Source organism: Podarcis filfolensis (genome assembly GCF_964270895.1).
Source record: "Podarcis filfolensis genome assembly, chromosome: 14".
NCBI lineage: Eukaryota > Metazoa > Chordata > Lepidosauria > Squamata > Lacertidae > Podarcis > Podarcis filfolensis.
The window spans coordinates 24,460,174-24,487,963 of NC_139616.1; the positions used below are offsets into that span (position 1 = coordinate 24,460,174).

General features: G+C 46.7%; 2 protein-coding genes across 6 annotated transcripts in view; one reads left to right on the forward strand and one right to left on the reverse strand.

Moving 5' to 3' along the window:
• The window catches only part of DPP8 (dipeptidyl peptidase 8), a 28,714-nt gene extending 21,041 nt beyond the window's left edge, over positions 1-7,673 (reverse strand). The window contains exons 1-5 of one of the 5 annotated variants that reach the window (XM_083586401.1): positions 7,396-7,485; positions 6,917-6,994; positions 4,421-4,694; positions 3,366-3,478; positions 1,444-1,617 (exon numbers count right to left, since the gene is read on the reverse strand). In XM_083586401.1, the coding sequence (XP_083442527.1) occupies positions 1,444-1,617; positions 3,366-3,478; positions 4,421-4,694; positions 6,917-6,955 (600 nt within the window). In that variant the 5' untranslated portion in view covers positions 6,956-6,994; positions 7,396-7,485. The other 4 variants (XM_083586402.1, XM_083586405.1, XM_083586403.1 and 1 more) reach the window with 4 other exon arrangements.
• Positions 7,674-9,677: 2,004 nt separating this feature from the next.
• HACD3 (3-hydroxyacyl-CoA dehydratase 3) lies at positions 9,678-27,789 on the forward strand. Its single transcript, XM_083586913.1, has 11 exons — positions 9,678-9,949; positions 11,854-11,896; positions 13,697-13,770; positions 18,165-18,329; positions 20,404-20,455; positions 21,818-21,928; positions 23,160-23,287; positions 24,047-24,159; positions 24,763-24,869; positions 25,493-25,624; positions 26,255-27,789. Exons 1-11 carry the CDS (start codon positions 9,857-9,859, stop codon positions 26,329-26,331), a joined length of 1,095 nt encoding a protein of 364 aa, XP_083443039.1. The 5' UTR covers positions 9,678-9,856; the 3' UTR covers positions 26,332-27,789.
• The last annotated feature ends 1 nt before the right edge of the window (position 27,790 follows it).

Genomic DNA, 27,790 nt, shown 5'->3' on the forward strand with positions numbered 1-27,790 from the left:
TTATTTCAAATGCGTATAACTCGCCCTTCCTTCACCAAAAGAGGCCACAATAAGAAAATCACACAATAAGAAAATCACACAAATAAGCCATGCTGCAGACAGCAATTAAAAGCAGCATTTGTTCGTTTAGAATAGTGCATGCTACTTTCAAATAAAGAATATTAGAAGTCAATGGGTCATCCGATGAAGTAGAGGCACAGCCTCTTCTAGGAGTGAATCCCACACCATGCACAGTGTGAAGAATTCCTTCCTTTTGCCAGTCAAGAATCTTCTGATACTCAGCTTCATTGGATGGTCCAGAGTTCCAGTGCTATGAGAGAGGAGACTGAAGGAAAACTCCTCCAGAAGATCTCAGTTGGTGGGGAGGATCAGCACCACATGGCTAATTGTCCCCCATGTTACAGAGGCCCAACTGGCCTCCACTAGCAGTCAGGCACCTCTGGTTACACATTGTGGAACACACTTCCAACAAGAATGTGGCAAGCACCTAAGAGCCTCAGAAGAGCCTGCAGGATCAGGCCAAAGGGAGCCCCTCTAGCCCATTATCCTGTTCTCACATTGGCCAGCTAGGTGCCTCCACGTGAAACCTCCAAGTAGGTAAAGGTAAAGGACCCCTGGACGGTTAAGTCCAGTCAAAGGCGACTCATCTTGCTTTCAGGCCGAGGGAGCTGGCGTTTGTCCACAGACAGCTTTCTGGGTCAAGTGGCCAGCAGGACTAAACCGCTTCTGGTGCAATGGGACACTGTGACGAGTGTCAGAGTGCACAGAAATGCCATTTAGCTTCCTGCTGCAGAGGTACCTATTTATCTACTCGTGCTGGTATGCCTTCAAGCTGCTAGGTTGGCAGGAGTTGGGACAGAGCAACGGGAGCTCACCTCATTGTGCAGACTCGAACTGCCAACCTTCCGATCGGCAACCCCAAGAGGCTCAGTGGTTTAGACCACAGCGCCACCTGCTCCCCCTCTCCAAGCAGGACCTGAGCACAAGAGCTCTCCCTCCTGCTGTTTCCAGCAACTGTCACACACACCTTTGATTTTCAGTTGTCTCTTAGAGACCTTTTTCAATGTAGATAGGCCTATGTAACTGTCTACATTTTTTGATCATTTTGATGACATTTCCCCCCTTTAGTTTTCATGGTGTTTTGCATTTTATAGCATATTGCATTGTATATTTTATTGTGGGGTTTATGTTTCAGCTATTTTATTTTTTGTTGTCCCCCACCTGCTATACTGTATGAATTGACAACATATACACATGCTTAAATAAATAAATAAATAAATATCAACCCCGGAAGTTTGGATGACTAGCAAATAATTGTAACCCGCTTCCAGCACTGAGGTCAGGCTGCACTTTCCCTTTAGCCTCCTCCCTCCAGAGGGCGATGTACCTAAAACCCAGGGCACAGAGCAGTTCACAAAAGTCTAGCTTGCCGTCTTTTATTACCGTGAACCCGTGGGGACCTCCATCTTTCACGTGGTAAATCCCACTTCCGGCTTGGAACAGGAAGGTGCCACTTTCTTGGTGATAATCGTAAGAGGCGATACCAACCGTCCCGATCCGCTTCCTTTCCCGCAGCAGCTCCTCCTCCCGAGAGTACATCCCATAATCGAGGCTGGCCTGACCGGGAGAAAGCAAGAGGGAGAAAAACTACAACCCACAGCCTGTGTTTTCTTTTGTTGTTAGGGTGTTTTTTCACTGCCACTGAGGTTTTTTTGTTTTACATTGTCAAAGAAAATCCAAAGTACGATTCAGCAAAACTTAATTTATGATTATGGCTGCAATCCTATGCAGAATTATGTGAGGATAACATCTGCTGAATTAATTCTAAGCATTTATATATTTGTATTGTTTACTATATCCTCCCTATCACCACCCAACCCCAGCTGGAATTCCCAAAGCACTTACAAAAAGAGGGGAGGGGGAAATACAAATATTACAAATCGATAAGGTAACCCAGAACTGGATAAAATACTGCACAACCATTAAAGACTCGTGTATTTTTAAAATTTCAGACATGCACAGGAGCAAGATGTGTGTGACACAGAAAGCAGTGGGGCTCAGTTGCAACCTCCTTAAGGTCACAATCCTGTGTTTACTTAGGTGGGTTTTAATCCCATGGCAGCAGCGGAAGGCCTCATTAGCTAAAGTGATAATGGTTTAAGAATGGACCTCCGGAACGAATTAATTACTTAACCCGAGGTACTACTGTATAGTGCATTTTAGCACTCATTTCCATGTTACTTGATTCCAGAAAAATAATCCATTTGCGGCCCCCTTAACCCAGGTAATTGCAAGAGTAAAGTGACAAAACTTGGGACGGTATACCACCAAACAGTTCCTTCCTGCCTTTTTAATGGGGGAATCAAGCACGCATGTGCAGGAAGGGTCAAAATGTCATTGTCCAATGGCATTTGTTGTTGGGCCCAATGGTATGAAATGTAGCATGACATGCCAGTATTATTGGCCAAAAAACACAGTTCCATAGCACAATAGGTACTGCAATGCAAATGGAACATTAGGAAACAAGACAGAAGCACTAACATTATAATCAGGAAAACAAATGCGGTATTTCCTATGTCTATGGCTTGCTTCTGTATACTCATAGTATGAGGAATGAAATCCCATGGATTTCAAAGGGGGCTTACATCACAATGATCAGATTTCCCCCCCATGCAACTGGAGAGGAGTCAACTGACCTATTTTAGACACTTATATAGGGGCATTGATTTTTAGAATGCACTACTCAATATTTTTATTCTCAATTTTTAAAACTGCAATATTGACAGGATGCATTTAGTTTCACTTTAGGGTTTCTACTTTGTATATTTAAAAAATATATATTAAGCAGATTAAATATAGATTAAATATGTTGATATTCAGCTAAAGAGCAGACCCACTGAAACCAATGGAAGTCCCAACAATTTCTGTGGGTTTACTCTTGAGTAGGAGTAACAGTGGACATCTCCCATAATAAACAAACACTTGCTGAATTGTGCCCAAAGACCTCTGCCATGCCTTTTTCCTTAAGAAAACTGCAGCAACCAGGCTGAGGCAATCTGTATTAAATGCTTTTTAGCTAAATGGAAGAAGGAGCTGTCTCAACAAAGGGCAGTTCACCAAATGCATACAAGCAAAAAATATTAGAAATGGAAAATGCTTTGAATTTTTAATTGGCAACGAGTGTAGCTAGGCAGAAGGAGAGCTGGAACAAACATTAGAGCTGCTAAGATTCCCTTTGCTAATGGGTTTTCATCTTTGACAGCTGCCAGTCTCTCAAACAGGGCGTGTCATTACCTGGAAGACTGTCCACTGGAAAAGGAGAAAGGGAGGGGATGAAATGTGTAAGATTCAGGCTAGTCACCTACGTGAAAAAGATCCAAGAGTGGCTTCCAGCTGAGCAAAAGAATCGCAGCCTTGTTTATGTTTTTGGGAACTTCAGAATAGAAAAGCGTATTTTCTCTGTTCTCACCAGACATTGCTGAGTATTAAAAAACAAAACACAGTTTGCAATTTATTTATTTTTGCATTAGCAGAATACCAAGCAAGAGAAAAACCAAATCCTGTTGGGAGGCTTTAAAACCCAAAACTACCATGATTTATAAAATAAACCCTTTTCGATGCCTTTTTATTTTTATTTTCGGTCAGTATTATTTTAACAATTCACTATTCAGCTAATAAAGTTAAGAACAAGTAGCTGATTCGGCTCGTAACCAATTCAATTTAAACAAATCTGCACATTTCCTAAAATCTTAAGGAAATAAGAATATAACATGAGCCTTCCTGGCTTAAACTGAGGATGAATCTACTCCAGAATCTTCACATGGCATTATTTCCACCACCCCGATAACTGGTATTTAGAGACAGAGGCTCGGTTTGAACTAAACCATGGCTTACTGCTCTGCGAACCCAACATAGGTCCCCTCTCCTCCTCGCAGGAGGACGTCTGATGAGTTTATTTTCACTTTTAAGGGTTACACATACCAGCTTTATAACCCATTATTTAAAGCTGGGTTGCCGGGAAGAAGAAGAGTTTGGATTTGATATCCCGCCTTTCACTCCCTTTAAGGAGTCTCAAAGCGGCTAACATTCTCCTTTCCCTTCCTCCCTCACAACAATCACTCTGTGAGGTGAGTGGGGCTGAGAGACTTCAGAGAAGTGTGACTGGCCCAAGATCACCCAGCAGCTGCATGTGGAGGAGCGGAGACGCGAACCTGGTTCCCCAGATTACGAGACTACCGCTCTTAACCACTACACCACTCTGGTGTACCGCTCTTAACTACTACACCACCACCAAACTAACCATGGTTTGTTGCAAACCAGGATCCCTGGTTCATACACGTTGCTTAGCTGAGATTCTTTGAAAGCAACACTAAACACAGTGGAAATCCTCCATGCTGCGTGGGAAGCTGTCAAAACTTACCCAGGTAATAGACCCTGTCCGAGTGGGGGCTCTCTGCATCCGTCCTCTTCACAAAGGTGAAGTCGTGGGGTGCCTTGGCCATCAGGCAGCCGTGGTCCTTCCTGGTGTCATTCAGTAGCTTCTTCAGGTGGCTCCAGGAATACCTCTCCACGTAGTACGGTTCCAGCTTGGCCTTCTCCCCAGGTGCCACATTCTCCCTGTGCTCGGCCGTTTCAAAGATTTCGAGCCCTGGCTGCTCAGTCTCCATTGCAGCTGCCATATTGCATGTTGATTCCTGGAAGGGAAAACCCCACAAAACCTCTTTGAGCTGCAGCAACCTCTCCCCAGCAGACGGGCCAAAGCGCCAACACATGGACTGGAGAGGTTCTCCGATGTTTCAGGAAGGGAGACTTTCCAAGTCTACCTGGAGATGCTGGCGACTGAACCTGAGACCTCACCTCAAAAAAGGGGTACTGCAGAGCTGGAAAAGGTTGGGAACCAAAACGATCAAGGGGGGTAGAGAGATTCCCTTATGTTGCAGCGCTTGGGACCTTTAGGTTTCGAGGAAAGGAGAGTTGAGAGGTGACATGATAGTTTATTAAAATAAAACATGCATGGCATGGAGAAAACGGATAGAGAAAAGTTTTTCTCCACCTCTCGTGACTCTGGAACTCATGGCTATCCAATGAAGGTGAATGTTGGAAGATTCAGGACAGATAAAATACAGTGGTACCTCGGGTTAAGTACTTCATTCGTTCTGGAGGTCCGTACTTAACCTGAAACTGTTCTTAACCTGAAGCACCACTTTAGCTAATGGGGCCACCTGCTGCCGCCGCACCGCCGGAGCACGATTTCTGTTCTCATCCTGAAGCAAAGTTCTTAACCTGAAGCACTATTTCTGGGTTAGCCGAGTCTGTAACCTGAAGCGTATGTAACCCAAGATACCACTGTAAAGTCCTTGCTCCCACAGGTAAACTATGGAACTTGCTCAGTGATGGCTACCAACTAGGAAGGCCTTCAAAAAGGATTGGGCAAATTCATGGAGGAGACGGCTATCAAAGCCTGCTAGCTATGCTCTGCTTGCATGTTTGGAGGCAGCAATGCTCCTGAATGCCACTTGCAGGAAACGGCAGGAGGGGAGAGGGCACTTGGGCTCCCGTCCTGCTTGAAGGCTTCCCACAGGCACCTGGTGGGCTCATTGGCCAGCTCCAGCGAGATCCTCTTATGCACTTCTGCAGCTGACTTACAGGGCGTCTTTCCAGCCCTACCTGCAGAGCAGGGCAACTGAGATGATCAAAGGTCTGGAAACCAAGACTTGTGAGGAACAGCTGAGGGAGTTGGGTATGTTTAGCCTGGGAAAGAGAAGATATGATGGCCATCTTCAACTATCTCAAGAGCTGTCACATGGAAAATGGCTTGCTTTCTCCTGCTCTGGAAAGTAGGACACAAACCAATGGATTCTAATGACAGTAAAGGAGATTCCGACAAAACATCAGGAAAAACTTTCTAACACTAAGAGCTGTTAGAGTCAGACAGTGAAACAGACTCTCTCAGAAGGTGGTGGGCTCTCCTTCCTTGGAAGTTTTTAAGCAGAGGATGGGTGCATTATCAAGCTGAGATTCCTGCATTGCAGGGGGTTGGACTAGATGACCCTCAGGGTCCCTTCTGATTCTATGATCCTGTGATCCTTTGCTCTGCCACTGAGCTACAGCCCTTCCTCAGCCTTGGAATCTGCCTTTTGCTGATGCCCCATCTATATTGCATATTTAAAGCTGTAACACACTACTTTGAATAACCCCAAAGAATTCTGGGAGCTGTAGTTTGTTAAGGGTACCAAGTTTTAGTGAGCGATCCTGTTCCCCCCACAGAGCTAAACATTTCTAGAGTGGTTTGACTGTCAATCATTCTTCCCAGGGAACTGTGGGGGTTGTAGCTCTGGAAGGCAATAGGAGTCATGCCGTGACTGTGTAAAGCTTTAAATGTTTTTGTGCACATAGGGCCTGAATGGGACCAAGAGTCAATCTGGTTCCTTTGACATTGTTTACACAATTCTCAGGGGTTATTTCCATGTTATTTCCCAGCCCCACCTGGGGATGCTGGAAATTTGAGCCTGGAAACTTCTACATACCAAGCAGATGCTCCACCATCGAGCTACAGCCCTTCCCCTAAAAACAAAATGAGATTTCAGGGCTCATGTCCTGAACATAAGGAAACAGGGAGCCAACATGTACCAACCATTGGTCCATCTTGCTCAGCATCATCTACCCAGATGGGCAGCAGCTCCTCAGGCTTTCTGGATCCCTCCCAACCCCACCTCCAGATGCCCATGACTGAACCCGGGACCTTCTGCGTGCCAAGCAGGTGCTCTTGCCACTGAACCACCAGCCCTTCCCCCTAACAAAAACTGACAGGTGCCTTATAGGGCGTCAGATCATTGGTCTGCCTAGCTCAAGGCTGCCTACACTGACTGGCAGCAGATCTGCCGGGTTTCAGGCCGGAAATCTCCCCCAGCCCTACCTGGAAATGTGGAGGGGTTGAACCTGGGACCTTCTGCATGCCAAGCAGGTGTTCTGCTGCTGAGCTTCCGCCTTTCCCCTGCCGGGAGGTGGGTAGGAAAAACACACGATCACCTCTACTCCTGGGTGGCCAGTGCCCCCGCTGCCCACCCTCTCTCCCCCTTTCACCGGCCACGGAGGCTAGAGGCGGAGGGGCGTCGCTGCTCTCTGTGCCAGAAGGGCTGGGGGGGGGGGGAGAGGAGAGATCTCTGTATACCGGAGGTGAGGGGCGCGCAAATGACCCGCTGGCCTGGCCGGCGAGGGGCGCGCGGGCGCAACCTACTCCAGCCTTGCGCAGGGCGCGGCGCCCTCTCTTGGTGGATCCTGCTGCGTCCGAATCGGGGTTGGGGTTGGGTGTCAGGCCTGCTGCTCTTCCCCGTCTCCCCGGGGTGGGGTGTTGCTTGTGTGTGTTGGGGGGGGGGGGGTTCCGTCCTTACTCACTCCCGGGGGCGGCGCGTCCCTGGCCGGCTCCTCCTCGTCTTCCTCCTCCTCCTCCTCCTCTTGCTGCTGCTTTGCTGATGTTGCAGCGGCGCTTCCGCTTCCTAGTCTGCCTCCGGCGGCAGGAGCGGCGCCCCACGCCCTGCCGGAGCCCGCGCGCTCCTCACACCGCCCCCGCCGGGCACGGAGGAAGCCCCGGAGCCCACGAGAGAGAGCCAGGGATCGGCGCACGGGTGCGCAATCCGGACGCAGCGCAGCCGCGAACGCTGCGGCCCACCGCTCCGGAGAGGAGAGCAAGGCGAGCCCCACAGACCCAGAGCCAAGCTGCAGCAGAGAGGGGTTTTTTTATTTCTTATTTCTGTGCACCTCCACACCGGTAGCTGAAGAGCAGGATAAAACTCCTTTCATCTGCTTTTTTTTCCATTTTGCATTTTGCATACAGGGCGCGCATGCTATCTTATTTCAATCATAAAATTTATACACCGCTTGATTGCAAACACACACACACACACATACACACACTCAAAGGCCCGGTGACAGCAAAAACTGCAAGGTTTTTAGTGGGGACATTTAGAATAAGATCTATTATTTTATTATTAATGCAAACCTCCAAAATGTATTTTGTATAGTTAAGTTTTTACCTCTTATCTTCAGTACGTTTTATTTTATTGCTGTGGCTAGTGGCTGATGCAAAGAAGAGATTCTTCTGAGCTGAGCTGATCACCTCAAAGCCGTTTACAAAAAGAAATAAAATTATCCATAAGGAATTATTGTTGTTTTATATGCCACCCATCTGACTGGGTTGCCACAGCCACTCTGGACAGCTTCCAACAAAAATATTAAAACACACAGTAAAACATCAACCATTAAAAGGTTTCCTGATCAGGGCTGCCTTCAGATATCTTCTAAAAGTCAAATAGCTGTTTATATGTGTTACATAGATGGGAGTGCGTTCTACAGGGCAGGAGCCACTACCAAGAAGGCCCTCTGGCTGGTTCCCTGTAACTTCATGTCTCACAGTAAGGGAACCGCAATGGGGGTGGAGATGCTCTTGTAGGTATACAGGGCTGAGGCCGTTTAGGGCTATAAAGGTCAGCACCAACTCTTTGAATTGTGCTCTTAAACGATTTGAGGCTTTTGATAAGTTAAAAAGAGGCAGAGAGTTCCAAAGTGCAGATGCTGCCACACAAAGAGATCTAGTTATTTCAAGTACAGAACAGGTATTATGTGGCACCTGTAAGAGTAATACCTTGAACTTGGCCCAGTAGCAAATCAGTGCAGGACTCTGAGCATAGATTTCCTATGCTGACAAGGCCTCTCTCCTGTCAGCAATCGTGCTGCAGCAGTCTGTGCGAACTGCAGTTTCCAGATCAAATGCTCATAGAGCGCATTGCAGTCATCCAGTCTTGAAGTAGCCAAAGCAACTACTGTGGGAAGGGTCTCTCGCTCCAGGAATGGCCATTGCTGTTGAACCAGCAGCAGTTGGTAAAAGGCTCTCCTATCCACCACACATATGAAACGTTCTGGAATATTTCTTTTGAATGGTGTTTCATTCTTTCAGGAACCACAGTATTCTTGTGAATGCAATATGTTTTAACTGTTCCTAATCCTGAATTTTAAATTGCTTTTTAAATAATTTTTATTAGTGTTCAATTACAATAATAGCCTCATTATAACAATGCCAAATTATAATACAATTCCTAATACAAATCATTCAAATACCAAATTATAAAATTTAGGTGGCCCCCTGGCATGCTAGAATTGATGGTTTCTTTACTTTGTTCCTGCATTCCAAAATCTTATTGATTTCATTAAATTCTCATCATGATAGTAATCCCTTATACAACAGCTGCAATATTTATAACTTCTATTCGTGTTAACACATTAAGTAATTTATAAGACTGCAAGTGAAGATCTACAGCATCGTTTTTAAATTGAATTGTATTATTTTTATTATCATAAAAAGCCAGTTTAGGAGGATCCAATGCAGTGCATGCGCCCGTTTTAGAAGACTCCGGATGGTCGAGGTCCAGCTTCTAGCCTCAACTCTCTGCAAGGAGAAAGCTAGCATACAGAACTTGGGCTCCATTGGATATTTGGCGTGGGGAGGGGGCGGTGAAACCACCAAGGCCTCCCCGCAAACTGTGCATCCTAACCCTGCTGTTTTCATTCTCCCCCAGAGCCAGGCGCTTCCTGCCTGGTTTGCTAGCTTTCTCCTTGCGGGGAGTCGCGTCCGTTGCATGCGCGGGACGGGCCTGGCTTCCTCCCCGGCCGCCCCCACCCCCAGGAAGCTGCTGCGCGAGGCGGAGTCTGTTAGGCTCGCGCGCGCCCCGAGAAGGGGGGGCGGGCTCGCGCGCACGTGGCCGCGCGCTCCCGATCCGCGCAGGCACCATTGGCGCCGCCCCTTCGCTTGCTTCTCTGCCTTCTCCTCCCGGCGCTTCCCGCACAAGACGCGAGGAAGAGGATGCCGAGCGCCGACGCCAGCCTGACCCCGCAGGTGCACTGGGCGCAGCGGCACCATCAGCTCTACCTGCGCGTGGAGCTCAGCGACGTCCAGGTGAGCGCCTGGCCCGGTGGGCTGCGGAGCCGGGGGGTGGGTTAGGTAGGTGTCGGTCGCCCCCCCCCCCAACACGCAGTCTCCCCTGCGGCCTTTCCCTCCCCCACTCCTGCCCAAGGGATTCTGGGGCAGCCTCTCTTCTCCCCACCCTCCCGGGTGCCCTATAGATACCCCACTTCCCGGGGGGCCGCAGGTGCTTTATTGATGCCCAATAAAGCACCCCCCAAAAAAAATTCCTTAGAGCGACAGGTACGCCTGCAGGTGCTTCCACGGTGAGGCATTGGTGCTCCTTGATCGCCACCGATCCCCACTTGGCCGAGGAGCGTTTTGGGGGTGCTTTATTGGGCATCTTCATGGGCAGGCCCCAGGCTGTTTGCGGAGGAGGCTTCAGGGCCATGCAAGTTAATAATGCAATCATCGTTCTTTAGTAACATGGTGTGCGTGCCGGTTTTGCCCGGCGGGATCCACAGGGGCAAGTGGGTGTGCAAAGGTGAAGGGAGAAAGCAGGTTATTATCTATTCGATCTGGTTGGTTCCCTGTGCGCATGTGTGCATACCACCTACATTTCACACACCTACATTTGACACAGCACACAGTTAACACACATTCCTCTCCCCTGCAAAATAATCCTGGGAATTGTAGTGTCCCCCCAGGGTGCAAGGAACTAAAGACTACAGTTCTCAGGATTTTGCACACCTTGGCACACCTTTCCCTTTTACAACCCTTCTCCTACAGGAAAGTTTCCCCCGTAAATCCTGCACTGGTCTCCGGCGCTATAAGGGTATTGCTAAAAACTTTTAATTTGATTCGATTTATTGCATTTCGATGCCGCTTTCCATTCAGAGAAATCTCATTTTATGAATATGTATTTGGTGTTGTAATTAATTTATATTTGTAAAATCATTCAAAATGCATCTCAAAGCGGCTGACAAAAACATAAAACGAAAGAGAACATCCCAAATACAGCACAAATAAAACAAATCAATAAAATAATTACAATCTGTAAAACACTCTTAACGAAACAGCAGCTAAAAAAAAAAGCTAAACATCATGGTTGCAGCAAAACCTCTTTATTACTGTACATGATCCGTGATTCAGTACGGCATTTATAATCTATAAATCAATGTTAAAAACATTAATGAAAAACATACGCTAAGCACAAGTCCATACATACACTTTCCATGTCCCCCGTGACTCTCATTCTTTCACATTTTTCAGTTTGTTAAAATACACATAAAATACACAATGTTAAGCCAGCTCTACCCTGTGAAGTAGGGTATTCTGAGAGCAAGCCCAAAGTCACCCCACAAGCATAGCTGTCAACTTTTCCCTTTTCTTGCGAGGAATCCTATTTGGAATAAGGGAATTTCCCTTTAAAAAAGGGGAAAAGTTGACAGCTATGCCCACAAGCTTCATGGCTGAGTGGGGATTTGAATAAAAGTATGTGCTTTCCCACTCCAAGCCGTGATGAACAGCAGCTTAGAATCTGCTGGGATAAAAGCATGATAAAATTACCATTATGCCATCCTCTGCAGATCCCTGTCTCTGATAGTCTGCTTCTCCTATTATTAATTATTATTATTATTATCATCATCATCATTATTATTAAATACCGCCCTTCATCTGCAAATACAAAATAAAAGCACAAAATACATGATAGAACCAGGAACAAAACCACCACAAACGGATAACACCCCTTCTACAACAATTCTGTGAATGGTTTTTTAAAATATATTTGTAGGCTTATGAAGCCGCTTCACAGGCAAGAGCTACAAAAGTGGGGTGCAATAAGATACAAAAGGTTGTTGAAGGCACCTCGGGTAATTTAAATACAAGCAAATGGGCTAATGAAAACCTTTATCAGATCCAATACGGCTCTTTTTCTTTTTCCTCTTTCTCTGCAGGATCCTGACATCACAATTACAGACAATGTGCTCCATTTCAAAGGTAGGTCAGTTTTGTTGTGTTTTCGCGATTCTTTCTGGAAGAAAATGGCTTTGGGATCTTGCTGTGGCAAGATTTTACGCAGTAGATGGCAATTTAGAATTGATAAATAATATGTAATATCCTTTTTTAAAATCACTGTTTCCTTCTGATTTTTGCTTTGGGGGCTGGGGAAGCCATGTTTGCATTTTAAAAGCGTTGTTTTTTTTTGTCACAGGGCCTAAAACAACTGAGCTCTTGACATAAAAGCCACTACTGTATCTGTAAAATTAACATGACTTTGGAGGCTTACGTTCCATCCTTCCACACCTGTCCCATAATTTCAAACAAAATTCAACCTATTTGAATATAGCAGCGAAATTTCCCTGATCTATTGAGTTGACTGTAAGCCCTGCTAATAATGGTCTCTCTCTTCCAAAACATCTTGTGTACTGTTGCTGTTGCATAAGGAACTGACATTCAAATTTGAAAGATAAGTGGATACAATGCAAATGTTTGTTTGGTTTTTATTTTGATCTTCTGATTCCTCATCATGGATTTGCCTTATGTCTAAAAACTTGTAAGAGCAATGCATTGCATTACTTAAAAAAAACCAAAAAACCCCAACCCAAATCCTGTCTTTGAACTCATTATTACATGGGGGGGTGTCCACTTACACACCATACATTTGAAGTACTATGATACCACTTTAAACACTAATGGCTGCTCCCCAAGAATCCTGGGAGCAGTAGTTTGTTAAGGGTTGAGTGCTGCAACCCCAGAGTCGGTCACGACTGGACCTAATGGTCAGGGGTCCCTTTACCTTTACCTTTTATGTGCATGCCTGGGACCCGGGTGACGCTGTGGGTTAAACCACAGAGCCTAGGACTTGCCGATCAGAAGGTCGGCGGTTCGAATCCCCACGACGGGGTGAGCTCCCGTTGCTCGGTCCCTGCTCCTGCCCACCTAGCAGTTCAAAAGCACGTCAAAGTGCAAGTAGATAAATAGGTACCGCTCCGGTGGGAAGGTAAACGGCGTTTCTGTGCGCTGCTCTGGTTCGCCAGAAGCGGCTTAGTCATGCTGGCCACATGACCCGGAAGCTGTACGCCAGCTCCCTCGGCCAGTAAAGCGAGATGAGCGCTGCAACCCCAGAGTAGTCTGCGACTGGACCTAATGGTCAGGGGCCCCTTTACCCCTTTACTCATTCTCAGAACCCTTAACTGCAGCTTCCAGAATATGGCCTGTGGGGGGGCACACTTACCACATTAAAATGCATTATTATTATTATTATTATTATTATTATTATTATTATTATTATTTGTTGTTGTTGTTGTTGTTGTTGTTGTTGTTGTTGTTAATATTTATTGGACTAGTTAGTTGCTTGTTACCCAAAGGTCTCCAAGTGACTAACAACACATTTAAAAACAAACTATATTAAACAATTAAAACAAAGCAAAAATGACCCCCATAACAAAGACAAGAAGCTTGGGCAGCCTTTATCTGGTTCTGAAAGATGTCAATGAAGGTGCTAGCCATGATGAGGACAGAAGTGAACTCTTGTCAATTTTAGCAGTTCCTTGACACCAGACTTGATATGTGGCGGGTTGTGCCTGGATGCATCACTATGCCCTGCAGAGGGCCAAGTCCTGGTGTTTCTGATTTATCTTTTACCTGCTTTTTTAAAAAAAAAAAATTCAGGAAGGACAGACGGACAATTAACCTGGAAAGCCTTCTGAGAAACAGAGCTGTCATTCAGTTGCAGAGTTGTACCACTTCCTGCAATTCTCAAGTAGATTTCTTACTTCTGCTTGTTTTCCTTCCTAGCTCAAGGCCATGGAGCCAAGGGAGACAACGTGTATGAATTTCAAATTGAGTTCCTGGCACCAGTGGACCCGAAGGTAACGGCTTCTGGTGTTTTCCTTCAGCTGAATTACAAGGCCAGTGCTCTGACCAACAGGTGGACGGTGCTTTGGAGTTTTGTCTCTCATGGGTGGTTTTCTGCGTATACCTCTGCAACCTTCAGAGTTCCCCTGAGCACGCTTATACTCAGAATATACTCTGTGACGGTACTCACTGGTACAGAATATTAATTTTATTCCCTCCCCCCTTACATTTACATCCCACCTTTTTATCCCAAGGAGCTCAGACTTCTGCTTTCTATTTTATACTCACAGCAACCCTGTGAGGCAGATCAGGCAGAGAGACAGTGACTGAGCAGGGATTTGAACCCTGGTCTCCCAGGTCCCGGTCCAGCACTGTAACCATTACACGACAGAGGCTCTCACTTCTTTTTGCTGCTTATTGGAGCCATTTTGTGCTGGACCAACAGCAATTTTATCAGGACCTCATTTTTTAACTTAAAAAACAGTGCTTATACCTGTAGCATTCACGCAACTATCCATCCCCCCTTGACCAGTTCTCCAAACGCCGGCCAGACCTGGTAGGGTAGTTATGCGAGGTCACAAAACAAATCGTCAGGTGCCACCACCTCCTCTCCTGGGTCAACCCTCAAATGGGGTCCAAGGAGCAGGAGAACCCCACTTCAATATTTACCAGGTTGCCCAGCCCTGTGTCACTTTACTGTGACGCAGACAGAAATCCAACAGGTAGTGTGTACTAAGTGGTCAAGCACCAGTTCAGCTTCTCTGGGCAAAAGGCACAGAATACAGAAAGGCAAAAGTCCTTTTCCAGATTTATTGAAAAAGCTACTCAAAGAGTAAAAGCTTGCACATTTCTTAAAAGGTTACAAACAAGAAAAATAACAACATTGCATAATATCACTAACTAAAACATACTCACAAAGAATCAGTAGTTCAAAGCATAGTAAGAAGTCAAAGTCTGTTCTTCTGGTCAAACGCCCTCAGGCGAACACCAGGGCAAGGTAGTCTGCAATTTGCGTCTGAATTCCCCAAACCTTTATCCTTGGAATGCAGGTTTGGGAACCAATCATTTCTTTGGGTTAATTACCAATTTGCCAATGGCTGTATGATGAGACAATAACTCCTGATTGTCAGAAGACCCACACAGCTGAACTTCGTTTATTCTCAGAGACCTTGAGATCAAAAGGCTCTCCCTTCATTCCCAGACTTCTCTGATCCATACCAGGCTCTTGAGCTGTAAATTACCTGATAGCCTTTTGCAACTTTTCACACTCCATCCACATTCAAGCCCATCTGCAAACCAGATAACATAGCATCCTGCCTGGAGTCAGGAGGCAATTTGATCTACACTTCTAAAGACAGGGAGTTTTACAATTAAAGAGACCAGATCTCTATTTCCCAGAAATCCACAGTTTTAACTCTCCCACAATGCATCACGCCTACATGAACCAAAGTTTAACATACTAAGATTTCCCAACTTCACTGTTGTTGTTGTTGTTTAGTTGTTTAGTCATGTCCGACTCTTTGTGACCCCATGGTCCAAAGCACGCCAGGCACTCCTGTCTTCCACTGCCTCCTGCAGTTTGGTCAAACTCATGCTGGTAGCTTCGAGAACACTGTCCAACCATCTAGTCCTCTGTCGTCGCCTTCTCCTTGCACCCTCCATCTTTCCCAACATCAGGGTCTTTCCCAGGAAGTCTTCTCTTCTCATGAGGTGGCCAAAGTATTGGAGCCTCAGCTTCACGATCTGCCCTTCCAGTGAGCACTCAGTTTTCCTTAAGAATGGATAGGTTTGATCTTCTTGCAGTCCATGGGACTCTCAAGAGTCTCCTCCAGCACTGCAATACCTCTTTTGTTTCTCAGTGATTCCCATCTTGAGTTTGCTGTTTCAGAGAATGATGGTGTGGCCATGCAGCTATGTAGATAAGATCAGCATGTGGGATTGCTCAGTGGTTTTTGCAACTCTGAAATTCCAGTCAGCACTGTTTGTGTGATAAGCCAGAATCCTGTGCGTAGGTTGTGGTATTAGCCAATGAAGTTGGCTAATGCTTCCTTCCTTGGGCAAGAACCTGCTCTGCCTACATGCCAGCATCCTAGAGCTACCTGCTTCTGTTTATCCTAGAGAGTTCCTTGGAGCCACTTAAGTATCAGATACCTGGCTCAAGTTTCCTGCAGTGCTCACCTAACCACTTGGATGGGGGAAACTGCCTGCCTGGATCTTAATTTCTGCAATCCTCCTGCCTGCAAGGGAACAGAAATGTCAAAGCCCCCATAGAAGCTGGAGCAATTGTGATTTCTGTGCCAAAAGCTCAGTCACAACTATAGAGTTCCAAACCCTGACAAGTAAGAGATAAGAAATTCACCCCAGTCGAGCACACAGAACTGGTTGTACAAAGTAACCCAAACAAGTTATGAAAGACAGTGGGGGAAATTGGAAGTTAGTCGTGCTCAAAGTAGAGCCATTGAAAAATGGGTTTGTTTCGACTAATCCTGGATAGCACCAAATTACTGTGAAGCAAGAGAAGGGATGGCTTCCCAGTCGTAGTCACAGACGTCGACATGCTACAGAAATCTGCACAGAAACGACTCCATAATTCTTGACTGTGTAGCCTTGTTCAGTTGTAACCATCATAGTCTGATAAAGAATGGTTTTGGCTCTCAAACTGACAGGCACATACTTGGAGTATCCTGATGGCCTAAGAGGAAGAGAGCCTTGCTGCTTCTGGTGTGAAATTCTGTGCCAAATCAACAAACGAGTGCACGATAGTCATGAATTTTGTGGGTATTTTGCAAAGTCGTTACTTATGTCAAAACATATCTTACAGCAATGGCATTAGTATTACCCCTTATGTCTAGGAGCAGGGCCACACCCCTCTGAAAGTTCATTCAAGGTCGCAGCGCCCTTGGTATTTTTTGCCACTTAATGGCAAAATATTCACTGAACACGCTACCTGCAACAGTCGTCGTGGGGCCGTTTTGAGGCTCAGGGTCTCTCTAAACCACTGCTAAAATGGATATTTGAGCACCCTTCATTTTAGCAATGGAAACTGCTTTCTCCTCCAGGAGTAAGGTGCACACCCAGCCAGGGGCATAGGAAGGGGTGCGGTGGGGGCGGAGCGCCCGGGTGCCCTCACTGAGGGGGGTGAGATTCGGCGCGCTGCCCGCCTGTGACTCCCAAACCTACCCCGAGCCGTTGAGATAAGGGGAGCTGTGCCACTTTGCCGGCGACATTCCCCCCTTCCCCCATCGTTTTGACAGCTTGGGGGAGGCTTGGGAGTCACGGGTGGGCAGCGCACCGAATGTACGCCATAGGCGCCTCGCTCCGCCCCCAGCTGCAGGGCGCGCACACCCCTCCGAACACCCGAGCGGCTATCTATCCTGCGCCTGGGAGGGCACCTTCTGCGCCACGCCCGCCTCGGGAGTGCGCACGCCATGCACAGCTCGGGCATATGCTCCGCTCCTGCACCCAGCACCCACCAGTGCCCTCCAGCTCTAGAATGTACCTTTGAAGGCTTGTCCTTACCTGCATCATGATGTCAGGTGAAAAGAATCCTGTTGGGCCAAGGCTGGCCTGCAGGCGGAGGTTTCTCACCTGTGCAGTAATGGCTTGGGTCACAAATCTGAACATTCAGTTTTAAAAGTTGCGAATTAGTAGCTTGGTGTGGATGCTTTTGCAAGGCCAGGGACGCGGGTGGCGCTGTGGGTTAAACCACAGAGCCTAGGACTTGCCGATCAGAAGGTCAGTGGTTCAAATCCCCGTGACGGGGTGAGCTCCCATTCCTCGGTCCCTGCTCCTGCCAACCTAGCAATTTGAAAGCACGTCAAAGTGCAAGTAGATAAATAGGTACCACTCCAGCGGGAAGGTAAATGGTGTTTCCGCGTGCTGCTCTGGTTCGCCAGAAGTGGCTTTGTCATGCTGGCCACATGACCCGGAAGCTGTACACCGGCTCCCTTGGCCAATAAAGTGAGATGAGCGCTGCAACCCCAGAGTCGGCCATGACTGGACCTAATGGTCAGGGGTCCCTTTCCCTTTATAGCCTGTGTTGAGTAGCACTGCAGGTTATCCACAACAGTGCTTGTGTGTGTGTGTGTGTGTGTGTGTGAGAGAGAGAGAGAGAGAGAGAGAGAGAGAGAGAGAGAGAGAGAGATTTGGTGAAGTCATTTCCAACCCACTGCTTAAAACAAGCTTCCAATCAGAGCTGATTGGTAACGGAACGGTCTCCCTCGGAAGGTGGTGGACTCTCCTCCATTGGAGGTTTTCAAGCAGAGGTTGGGGGGGTCTGTCTGTCGGGGCCTCTTTAGCTGTGATTCCTGCATTGCAGGGCTTGGACTAGATGAGCCTTGGGGGCTCCCTTGCAACTCCAGAGTTCTGTGTGATTCAGTACCGGTGCTCTGTGGTTGTCTTCTTTCAGCCAGCCTATAAAATGACACAGAGGCAGCTGAACATCACCGTAACGAAGAAGGAAAGCCAGTGGTGGGAACGGCTGACCAAGCAGGAGAAGCGGCCGCTGTTCCTTGCTCCGGACTTTGATCGTTGGTTGGATGAGTCGGATGCTGAGATGGAGCTGAAAGCCAAAGTAAGGCCCAGTCAGTGATCCACAGTGTGCTCTGCCCCATCCCTGCCCCATGAGGACATGTGATCCTGTCTGCTTGGCTGATGGTGGAAACAGACTACAGTGGTACCTTGGTTCTCAAACTTAATCCGTTCCAGAAGTCTCTTCCAAAACCAAAGTGTTCCAAAACCAAGGCGCGCTGTCCTGTAGAAAGTAATGCAAAACGAATTAAGCCGTTCCAGACTTTTAAAAACAACCCCCAAAACAGAAATTTAACATGAATTTTACTATTTAACGAGACCATTGATTCATAAAATGAAAGCAATAATCAGTGTACTGTACTATAAAATAAATAAGACAGTGCTGTAGATGATAAAAAAATTAAAAATAATAATTTCTTAACTGCACTGATGATAGTCATTGTTTGGATGAGGGGCTTTTATCCATTTCTGCAGTCACACAATCAATCAATCAGTAGCTGAACTGGGTTCCACACAGTCACAAAAACAAATTAACCGGAAAAGCCTCAAAAAAAAACAACGCAAAATAAATAGCAAAAACAAAAGCGCCAAACTTAATCCATTCCGGAAGTTCATTTGACTTCCAAAAGGTTCGAAAACCAAGGCACAGCTTCTGATCGGTGCAGGCGTCCCAGAAACAATAGCCGACAACCGCATTGGACGTTCGGCTTCTGAAAAACATTCGAAAACTGGAACATTTCTGGGTTTTTGGCGTTTGAGAACCAAGGTACGACTGTATTGCCAGCTCCAGTGTTCAAACACTTGCACTGGCTGCCTATGCTCTCCTAGGCCAGGTTCAAGGCTCTACTATATCATACATCTCTGTCCAACTACTGAAGTCTTTGGGGGGAGTCACTGTTAGTTTCCAGGCCCAGTTCAAAGGGCTGGTATCGACCTATGAAGCCTTACATGGCTGAAGACCTCAAGACCTTAAGGATTGCCTCTCCTCATACAAACTGACCCGGACCCTGCATTTGTCGTCTGAGGCCCTTCTCTATGTCCCCTATGCTAGAAATGTGGCAACAAGAGAATGGGGCCTTTTCTGTGGTAGCTCCCTGATTGTGGAATGCTCTCCCCAGAGAGGCTCGCCTGGCGCCATCATTACATGTCTTTTAGGTGCCAGGCACAAATATTCCTCTTTAACCAGGCCTATGGCTGTTAAATATTCTACGGCCTGTAAAAGTATGGGGGAGTGGAATGATTGTTTTATTATTAGGCTGTCGGTATGCTTTTTACTCTGTTTTTAATTATGTTTTTAATCAGTGATGTTCTGTAATGTGTTTTTAATGCTGTACACTGCCTTGAAATCTTTTGATAGAGGGTGGTATATAAATAGAATTAATAATATAATAATTGTTGGCACCTCATGGCTAGAATGCCCACCAGGAGCTGTGCATCCAGTATTGTGGGGCTAGTTCTATGGAACTCCCTTCCAGCTGAGGCCAGACAGGCTCCCTCCCTGTTGAACTTCTGCCTACTGAAAACCTTTTTATGAAAAAAAAAATTCCAGCAGGCATTTTAACTGATTAATTCTGATGTAATAGTTCGTTCGAAGTCATTTTTATTTTCATTGGATTGTGTTTATTGTACTCTGCCTAAGAGGCCATTGTAATGAAGTGGTAGAATAAGTTGTCTAAACATTACAGTGAGTGTACGAAGCACTTTGAACCGTGCTATTTTAAATGCTAAGTAGTGTTGTTTTTTGCAAAGGCAGCTTTTGTTAAAGGCAGACAGGACTGCGAGGTGATTAAGTAGCAACTGCAAATGGAAGGCAATACTTAGCAGGGACTTTTGAAAAGGAGGAGGAGAGGCAATTTTAAATGAAAGCAAAAATGAAAGAGAATGCCCCAGGCAAGTTGGGGGCTGGAGGGGAAAAAAAGAGCTGAAACTGGAGGCCATCTGAATTGTCCAACAGACACCATCGCCCAAGAACGCGCTGGCTCAACATCAGCTCACATTGGATGTTGTTGAGTTGGTTTTTCTGTTTTGTTTTTTGGCAAAGGTCTGTCCCAAAAATCAGCAGGCGGCTTCCCAATGGCACTAACACTTGCTAAAAACCCATCTTGCTCATTTTTTAGGAGGAAGAAAGGGTTAACAAAATCAGCATAGAGAACCGCATCCCCAAAGACCGTAAGTAGCCAGTAACTTTTGTCTGGTAAACCTTCTTTCTGCGCCAGCAAGATTTCTTTACCGCTCCTCCAATCTCCCCGTTTAGATACCACCCCATATTTTGTGAAGCTGGAGATACGATGGACTGGGAAGACTGGGAACAAGCAGGTCTATATAGACTTAGGGATTTTTGTGTAAATGTTTTCTCCCTACATGAAGAACAGATTTTGGCTAAGATTTGAAATGCAACTTGGTTACAGTTTAATTTTAATTGGTTGCTTTTCTTTCTGCTAAAACCATGTACTAGCCATTCAGTCAGACCACGAGTTGGCCGCTTTAGAACAACTAAGCAATTAAACATGAAAAGTGCTGGGATAGCTCAGTCGGTAGAGTATGAGACTCTTGATTTCATTGGGCAAAAGATTCCTGCATTGCAAGGGGCTGGACTAGATTGCCCTCATGGGTCCCTTCCAACTCTACAATTCTTTGATTCTATAAACTTATGGTCAATGTTCCTGCTACATCAAAGTGTGTAGTATCAACTATACACAAAATATTAATAGAGGTAGAATTTGGGAATTCTGGGAAACGGACCTTCAAGTAATGAAACCTGCTTTGCGGGGAAAACACATTTTAAAACAGTTTTGGCCCAGTTAAGGGAATCTTCTTTGAAACTCTTACATAGGTGGCACCTTTCCCCCTTGTGAATAACCCACATGATACCAGGGGCAACATCAACCTGTTGGAGGGGATATGGAGAGACTGGATCCTACAGACATATGTGGTGGTTTTGCAAATCTGTTTCCCCATTTTGGGTTCTGGTATTTAAAGAGTTGAGTTTAATACACAAACTGGAGCTGCAGCCTTCCCCTCCAACTTGATTTACTTGGAATTAAAGGACACGTCTGCTCCAGCAGCTGCTCATAAAGACCTTTTAACATTCCTCCTTGCAGCAACACATATGGAAATAGTCATGCGATGATGGCGAACTGCCTTGGGCTTCAACATTGAAGCGTGGTGCTCCAGAGCATGGACAATGGCCCTGGCTGAAAACCTGGCATGCCAGATTCGTGTGACAAAGGGAATTCTAACCCCCATCTTTTCTCCAATGTGTGGCAACCATTTTTTGATTATGTGTGTCAAGAAGATTGTGTTCATAACCCACCGAGATCTCACAGTAATATGTGGAAAGGTTTTTTGGTGTGAACTGTAAGAATTTGATTTGATATTTTTAAGCAACCTAGTTATGCAGTTTTATGTGCGGTGTGAAAAATGAATGTATATAAAAGAAAGCCTTTGTCGTCGTGCCTCCGACCAAAGACAGGATCTTGCATTCCACTGACTTCTGCCATTTAGCCCCTGTTGTTCTGCAATGCCTTGCAGCTTTCCAGCACCTGAAGAGAGGCTACCTCTTCATGTACAACCTTGTGCAGTTCCTGGGCTACTCATGGATTTTCGTGAACATGACAGTTCGGCTCCTCATGCTGGGGAAAGGCAAGTAACCCTCTTTGCCCTCTTGTCCCTGCCGGCTGGTGCTCCGCTGCCAAGTTCAATCCCTTGCTGCTCTCATTTAAAAGGTCCTTGAGCAGCAGTAGAGCGGCACATGCAGAAGTTCAGGGCCGTTTCACAATAGATACAGCCATGCCCCCTTCTTAGATTATACAATAATCTTGCAGTTATGCAATAATAATAATAAATGGGGATGCATTGCAGTGGTCAGTGCAGATCTCCATGTGTTGCCTTTGGGCTAGATCTGCTGTTTTCTGTGCACATAAATGGGCAAATGATTTGGAGTGCTCCAGTGTCGTCTTTCAGAGTGGCTTTAAGTTGTGTTTACAGTGGTACCTCTGGTTAAGTACTTAATTCGTTCCGGAGGTCTGTTCTTAACCTGAAACTGTTCTTAACCTGAAGCACCACTTTAGCTAATGGGGCCTCCCACTGCTGCCACGCGGCTGGAGCACGATTTCTGTTCTCATCCTGAAGCAAAGTTCTTAACCTGAAGCACTATTTCTGGGTTAGCAGAGTCTGTAACCTGAAGTGTATGTAACCCGAGGTACTACTGTACTTGAAATTCTGTTGTATGGAACTTGCACGTTCTTTTGAAGCGGAAGTCGCTTGCAGCATTCTTAAACTCTTGCTTTAAAGCATACAGAACAACAACTCTTCGTGGATCTTCCCACACATTCTTCAGAGTGATCCTAGGAGCCAATCCTCAGTGGCTGACTCACTTCCTTTCACTCGGATTGGCTGCAGTTAGAAGGCTTCTTGGTGTTTACATAGTTTCCCTTTCATGCTGATTGGGCAACTCAAGGGCACAGCAAAAATAGTAATAGATCTTCGACACCCACCCACTCCCAAACTCTGGACCACTACAACTCTTATCTTGAACGGAAGGGGTTGGAAAGGAGGGCCTGGGGGCTGCTGCTGTTTGGAATAGACAAGATGGGACTCAGTGGTTTGCCTCAATATAAGACAGCCATAAATTTTGTTCTTTTGTTGTTGTTGTTCTTGTTATCAGACATGTTAGTTGTTTGTTATCCAGCCAACATACTTGAAAACACTTGAGTGGCTGAAGAATCCGTTCTCTGAGAAGCCTGACTCCAGAGTTCCTCTTGCAAAGTTCCCTTGTTCTTTGGATCTGGTCATTTTTCAATTTCCAAGGTGCAACTCTTTTTTTTTTAAGGAGTTCCAAAGAATAACCTTCTTGTCTGCCTCTTTCTTACAGACTCTTTCTTTGATACTTTCCACACGATGGCAGACATGATGTACTTCTGCCAGACGCTGTCTCTCATTGAGATTGTGAACACACTGATTGGTCTGGTCCGGGCTCCTTTCATGCCTGTCATCCTCCAGGTAATTGCACTTAGAGAGCCAGCAACCCCTCTCTGGTGACTCCAGGGGCCATATTCCAAAATTGGCCAGGGCCTCCTGGCTCCCATCTCGGCCAAATGCCCTTTATCTCTCTCTCTTTCTCTGCTGGAGTTCCAACAGAATGGGGAGGCTGTGGCAGAGCCCTCCTCAATTGTGCACCTTAGCTTCTCTCTCCTGGAGAGGCAGTGACTGTGCGAAGGTCACCCAGAGGGCTTCATGACCGAGTGTGGGATTTGAGCCCTGTCTCCCAAGTCCTAGTCCAGCACTCTAACCACTGCACCACACTGAGCCTCATCATTCCTCTGGGGAGCTCAAGGTAGCCTATGTGGTCCTCCCCAGTTTTATCCCCACAGCAACCCTGCGAGGTAGGTTCAACTGAGAAGAGTGACTGGCCCAGGGTTGCCCTGTGAGCTTATAGGTCCTAGTGTGGCATTCTGACCACTACACCACCCTGGTTTGATCCTGCCTGTCTCCAGTCTTGGGCCTGTGTTCATGTGGGCAGCCTTAATTGGCAGTCTGGCAGAGCCTTTCACACATTAATTTCTGTTCTCCTTTTCACAGGAAGAGGAGCTAAATCACATGGAGGTCAATTGCTCTGATGATCTGGAAGCATGTTGAATACAGTACTAGCTCCCTCCTAACCTCTGGCTTAGAGAGATGCAGACAGAGAGTTTGCTATGTGTATACCATTTCTCTGTTCCAAATGTTTCTATGTCTTTCTCTCCCCTCTTCCTGCCCCAGGTCTTTGGGAGAAACATTGTGTTGTTACTTGTCCTTGGAGGTGTGGAAGAAATGCAGAGCAAAGCTGTCGTCTTCTTCATCTTCTATATTTGGAGCATGGTGGAGATCTTCAGGTATCGGGGAATCTTGCTTTGCAGTCCCAGGCTGCTCTGTCCAGCCAGGCAATGGCCCATCCAGTGCAGCCTCCTGTTCAATTTCTCACAGTGGCCAACCAGATGCCTCTGGGAAGCCCGTGAGCAGGACCCAAGCACAAGAGCACCCTCCTCTTCTGTGGTTTCCTCTATGACACACACCCCGACACCACCTCTCCCTTCCATATTCAAATCCTTCCTCAATATAGAACACAGCTGAGAAGCTCAGGCTTAACCCTTTCATTTATATCTCAGCTGAAAGGAAGCCACTGTCTGTGCTTTGGCCTGCTCAGCTTAACCCAGGCTTCCTCAAACTCAGCCCTCCAGGTGTTTTGAGACTACAATTCCCATAATTCCTGACCACTGGTCCTGCTAGCTAGGGATCCTGGGAGTTGTAGGCTGGGTAGGGATTTGAACCCTGGTCTCCCAGGTGCTAGTCCGACACTATAACCACTACGCTACCCTGGCTGTGCTACGTCTTTTCAGCTCGCTGCCATTGTTCATGCTTTCTCCTTCCTTTCCCTCCTGGGGGGTATTTGGTGGCTAAGCCTGATGAACCACTGACTTGCAGGGCTTCCCTTCCAGGTATCCGTTCTACATGCTCTCGTGCCTCGATATAGAATGGAAGATCCTGACCTGGATTCGATACAGCATCTGGATGCCCCTCTACCCTCTGGGGATCTTGGCAGAAGGTATGCTGGAGAGACAGGCGACTGTGTCGACACCTGTTATGTAGCACCGCAAACTTTCCACCCAACGCCACTCAGGGCTCAGAAGCAGCCTGTGCCAGGTGTGGGGAACCTGTGGGCCTCCAGATGTCACTGAACTACAAGCCCCATCAGCCCTGGCCCTTGGCACTGCTTGCTGGGGTTGATGGGAGTTGGAGTTTAGCCACATCTGGGAGGTTAAAGGTTCCCCAACGCCAACTCTATGCTGAAAATCTGATCTTCATCACCATCCCAGGAGTGGGCTCCAACTTCCGTCATCCTGGATCGTTGGCTGTGTTGGTTGAGGCTTATGGCAGTTGGAGTCTATCAGTATCTGGAGGGGTAACCTTTACTCCAGCGCTGCCCTAGTCCTGGGTGCCTGAAGATTGGAAGCAGTTCTTCCAGCCTCGATTGCGGTACATTTGCCTGGTTTCCTGAGCTCCCTGCCTCCTGTTGTTCACATGATGAGCTCCCTGCCTCCTGTTGTTCACATGTTGTTCTTGTGTTTTGCTGGAGACAAGACTGAACGAAGCTGCATGTAAACTGTAGCCCTTTGCTCTTCCCCGCAAGGTGCCTTGACCTCAAGCCCTATCTCCTTCTGTTTCCAGCTGTCTCCGTGATTCAGGCTATTCCCGTCTTCAGCAGCACTGGGAGATTTAGCTTCATGCTTCCCTACCCGCTGAACATCACCGTTCCCTTCTCCCTTTTTCTCCAGTTCTACCTTGTCTTCTTGTTTCTAGGTGAGTTTCAGATTAAAGTCTGCAAACAAGGTAATGTGGGATTGGGATGGACTTCATGAGGACTAGAATTGTTCTTGGATAACTTGTGGTGGTGGTAGTAGTAATCATCATCATCATCATCATAGTATCCTGCTGAAGGGAACTCTCCTCCCAGGGTAAGGTTTTGCACAAAGCTCTGCAGAGTTAGGGGTCATCATAAATTGTCACCTTGCTTTACATTCCTTTTTCTCCCCAAAGAATTGCTGGCAAAGTCCAGACGTTTCCTGCCCTCCCTTCTCCAATCTTTGTTTACTAAGGCAGGAACAGAGCCACACCAAGTGAATAAATACTGGCACACAGCCCCTGCTGCAGTTGTTTAAGGGGGAGGGGTAGTTTGGGGCCTTACAAGGCCAGAAGGGCATGGTGAGAGGCCACTATTCACAGAGATACGTTACTCATTTATTAAATCTCTATCCTGCCCTTTCTCCAAACGGCACCTAAGGCAGGAGACACTGAATAGTTCAATCATTACAATTTAAAACCATCTACTAGCATGTTAGACTGATAATTTGGGGAGCTTGAGTACCAGTACTCTCTCTCTCTTTCTTGTCACTGCTGGCCTTGGGAGTTCAGACTTTTTTCTTCCTCCAGGGCCGTTTGTGAATTTCCGCTACCTCTACAAGCAACGGAAGAGACACCTTGGACCCAAAAAGAGGAAAATGCACTAGGCCGGAGCCTGGAATGGTTCCTTTCTCTTCTTCTTCTTCTTCTAATCTACCTTGAAGCCAGGATTAGGGCTCTCTTCTAACGGTTTTACTTACTCTGTTGATCTGGAAAACCAGTTTTGTACAGTTATAGCCAACATGCATCTCCCCTCCCACACAAAGATGGATCCAGGTGACGTTCCCCACCTCCCAGTTAGGTCCAGCGACTCTTTGGTCAACCTGAAAGGGTGGGCCAATAGTCGTAGCCTTTGTGCCCTGTGCTACCTGCAAATAAAACTGACCCCCTCGGTGGGAACACAACTCCCTGCCGTCCAGGAGCTGAGCAGTGTTTGCTGGGCTAAGTCCACGGGTGGAGGCAAGAGCTTCTCCACGCAGAAAATTATTTATTTTTATGGGTTTTCCCAGTATCAAAACCTTTGGAATGGTCCCAGAGCAGGGAAGCTAGCTGGTCACTGCTTGTTGCTGAGGCTCCCAAGCCAAAGTCCTGAGCAGGGTGGTAACCTTAAGCACCCTTTCCTCTAGCCCAAAGTGGTGTGCTGGTGGTTTATTGAGGCCTGCCTCTCTTTCCTTCTCCCTGCAGTGGAGATGGCCAGCTGTGAGGTAAGTCTCCCTCAGAATTGCTACTGGCATGCCCTTCTATGCACATCAGGAGTGGGGCACCTGCCACCCTCTAGATTAGTGTTTCCCGAACTTGGGTCCCCAGCTGTCCACTCCCATCATCCCTCGCTAGCAGGACCAGTGGCCAGGGATGATGGGAGTTGTAGTGTTTGGAGACCCAAACACTGCTCCAAATGTTGCTGGACTTCAACTAATTCTGTGAGTTGGGCATGCAAGCAGGGACCAATTGGAATTGGGAGTCCCAACATCTGGAGGACCACAGCTTCCCCATCCCTGGATTCATTTATTTCTTACGTCTATATTCTAAGCCCCTTGATGTGGAAGGACATCCTGTTGATTCAGAACTTCTGCAGAAAGACACCTGTTGTTTCTAGAGTTGGCTTGATGGGACCTCCTCCAGCTCACCACCCAATATCACAATTCTTCTTCTGGTGCAAGAAGGCTTTTGAGTGGCTCCATGGTTCTAGACGTGCTTTGTCTTTGTGGGGTCTAGGAAAGGCACCATCCTGCCTTTAGAATTGGGGTGGGGGGAGAAACACTATTTATCCACCAGACTGGGCACAGGCACCCTCCTCAGGGCCAATTTGGAGGTGACACTTTCACCTTAATTTACTCCAGGAAGGTAAATGGTGGGGTTTGGGGGACCCAAGTCCTGATCTGCCAGTAGTGACACTGACTTTCGACCGTAGCACACAGGGCACCTTACTTAGCCCTTTCCATTGCTGTCCCATCTGTTAAAATTACAGTCTAGGGTGCAGGCACTTTTGTCATGAATCTGTATTTGCTGGTCTTTTGGGAGGCAAATAGAATGTGTATTTCTAATAATAAATATTTTAAAGCATCT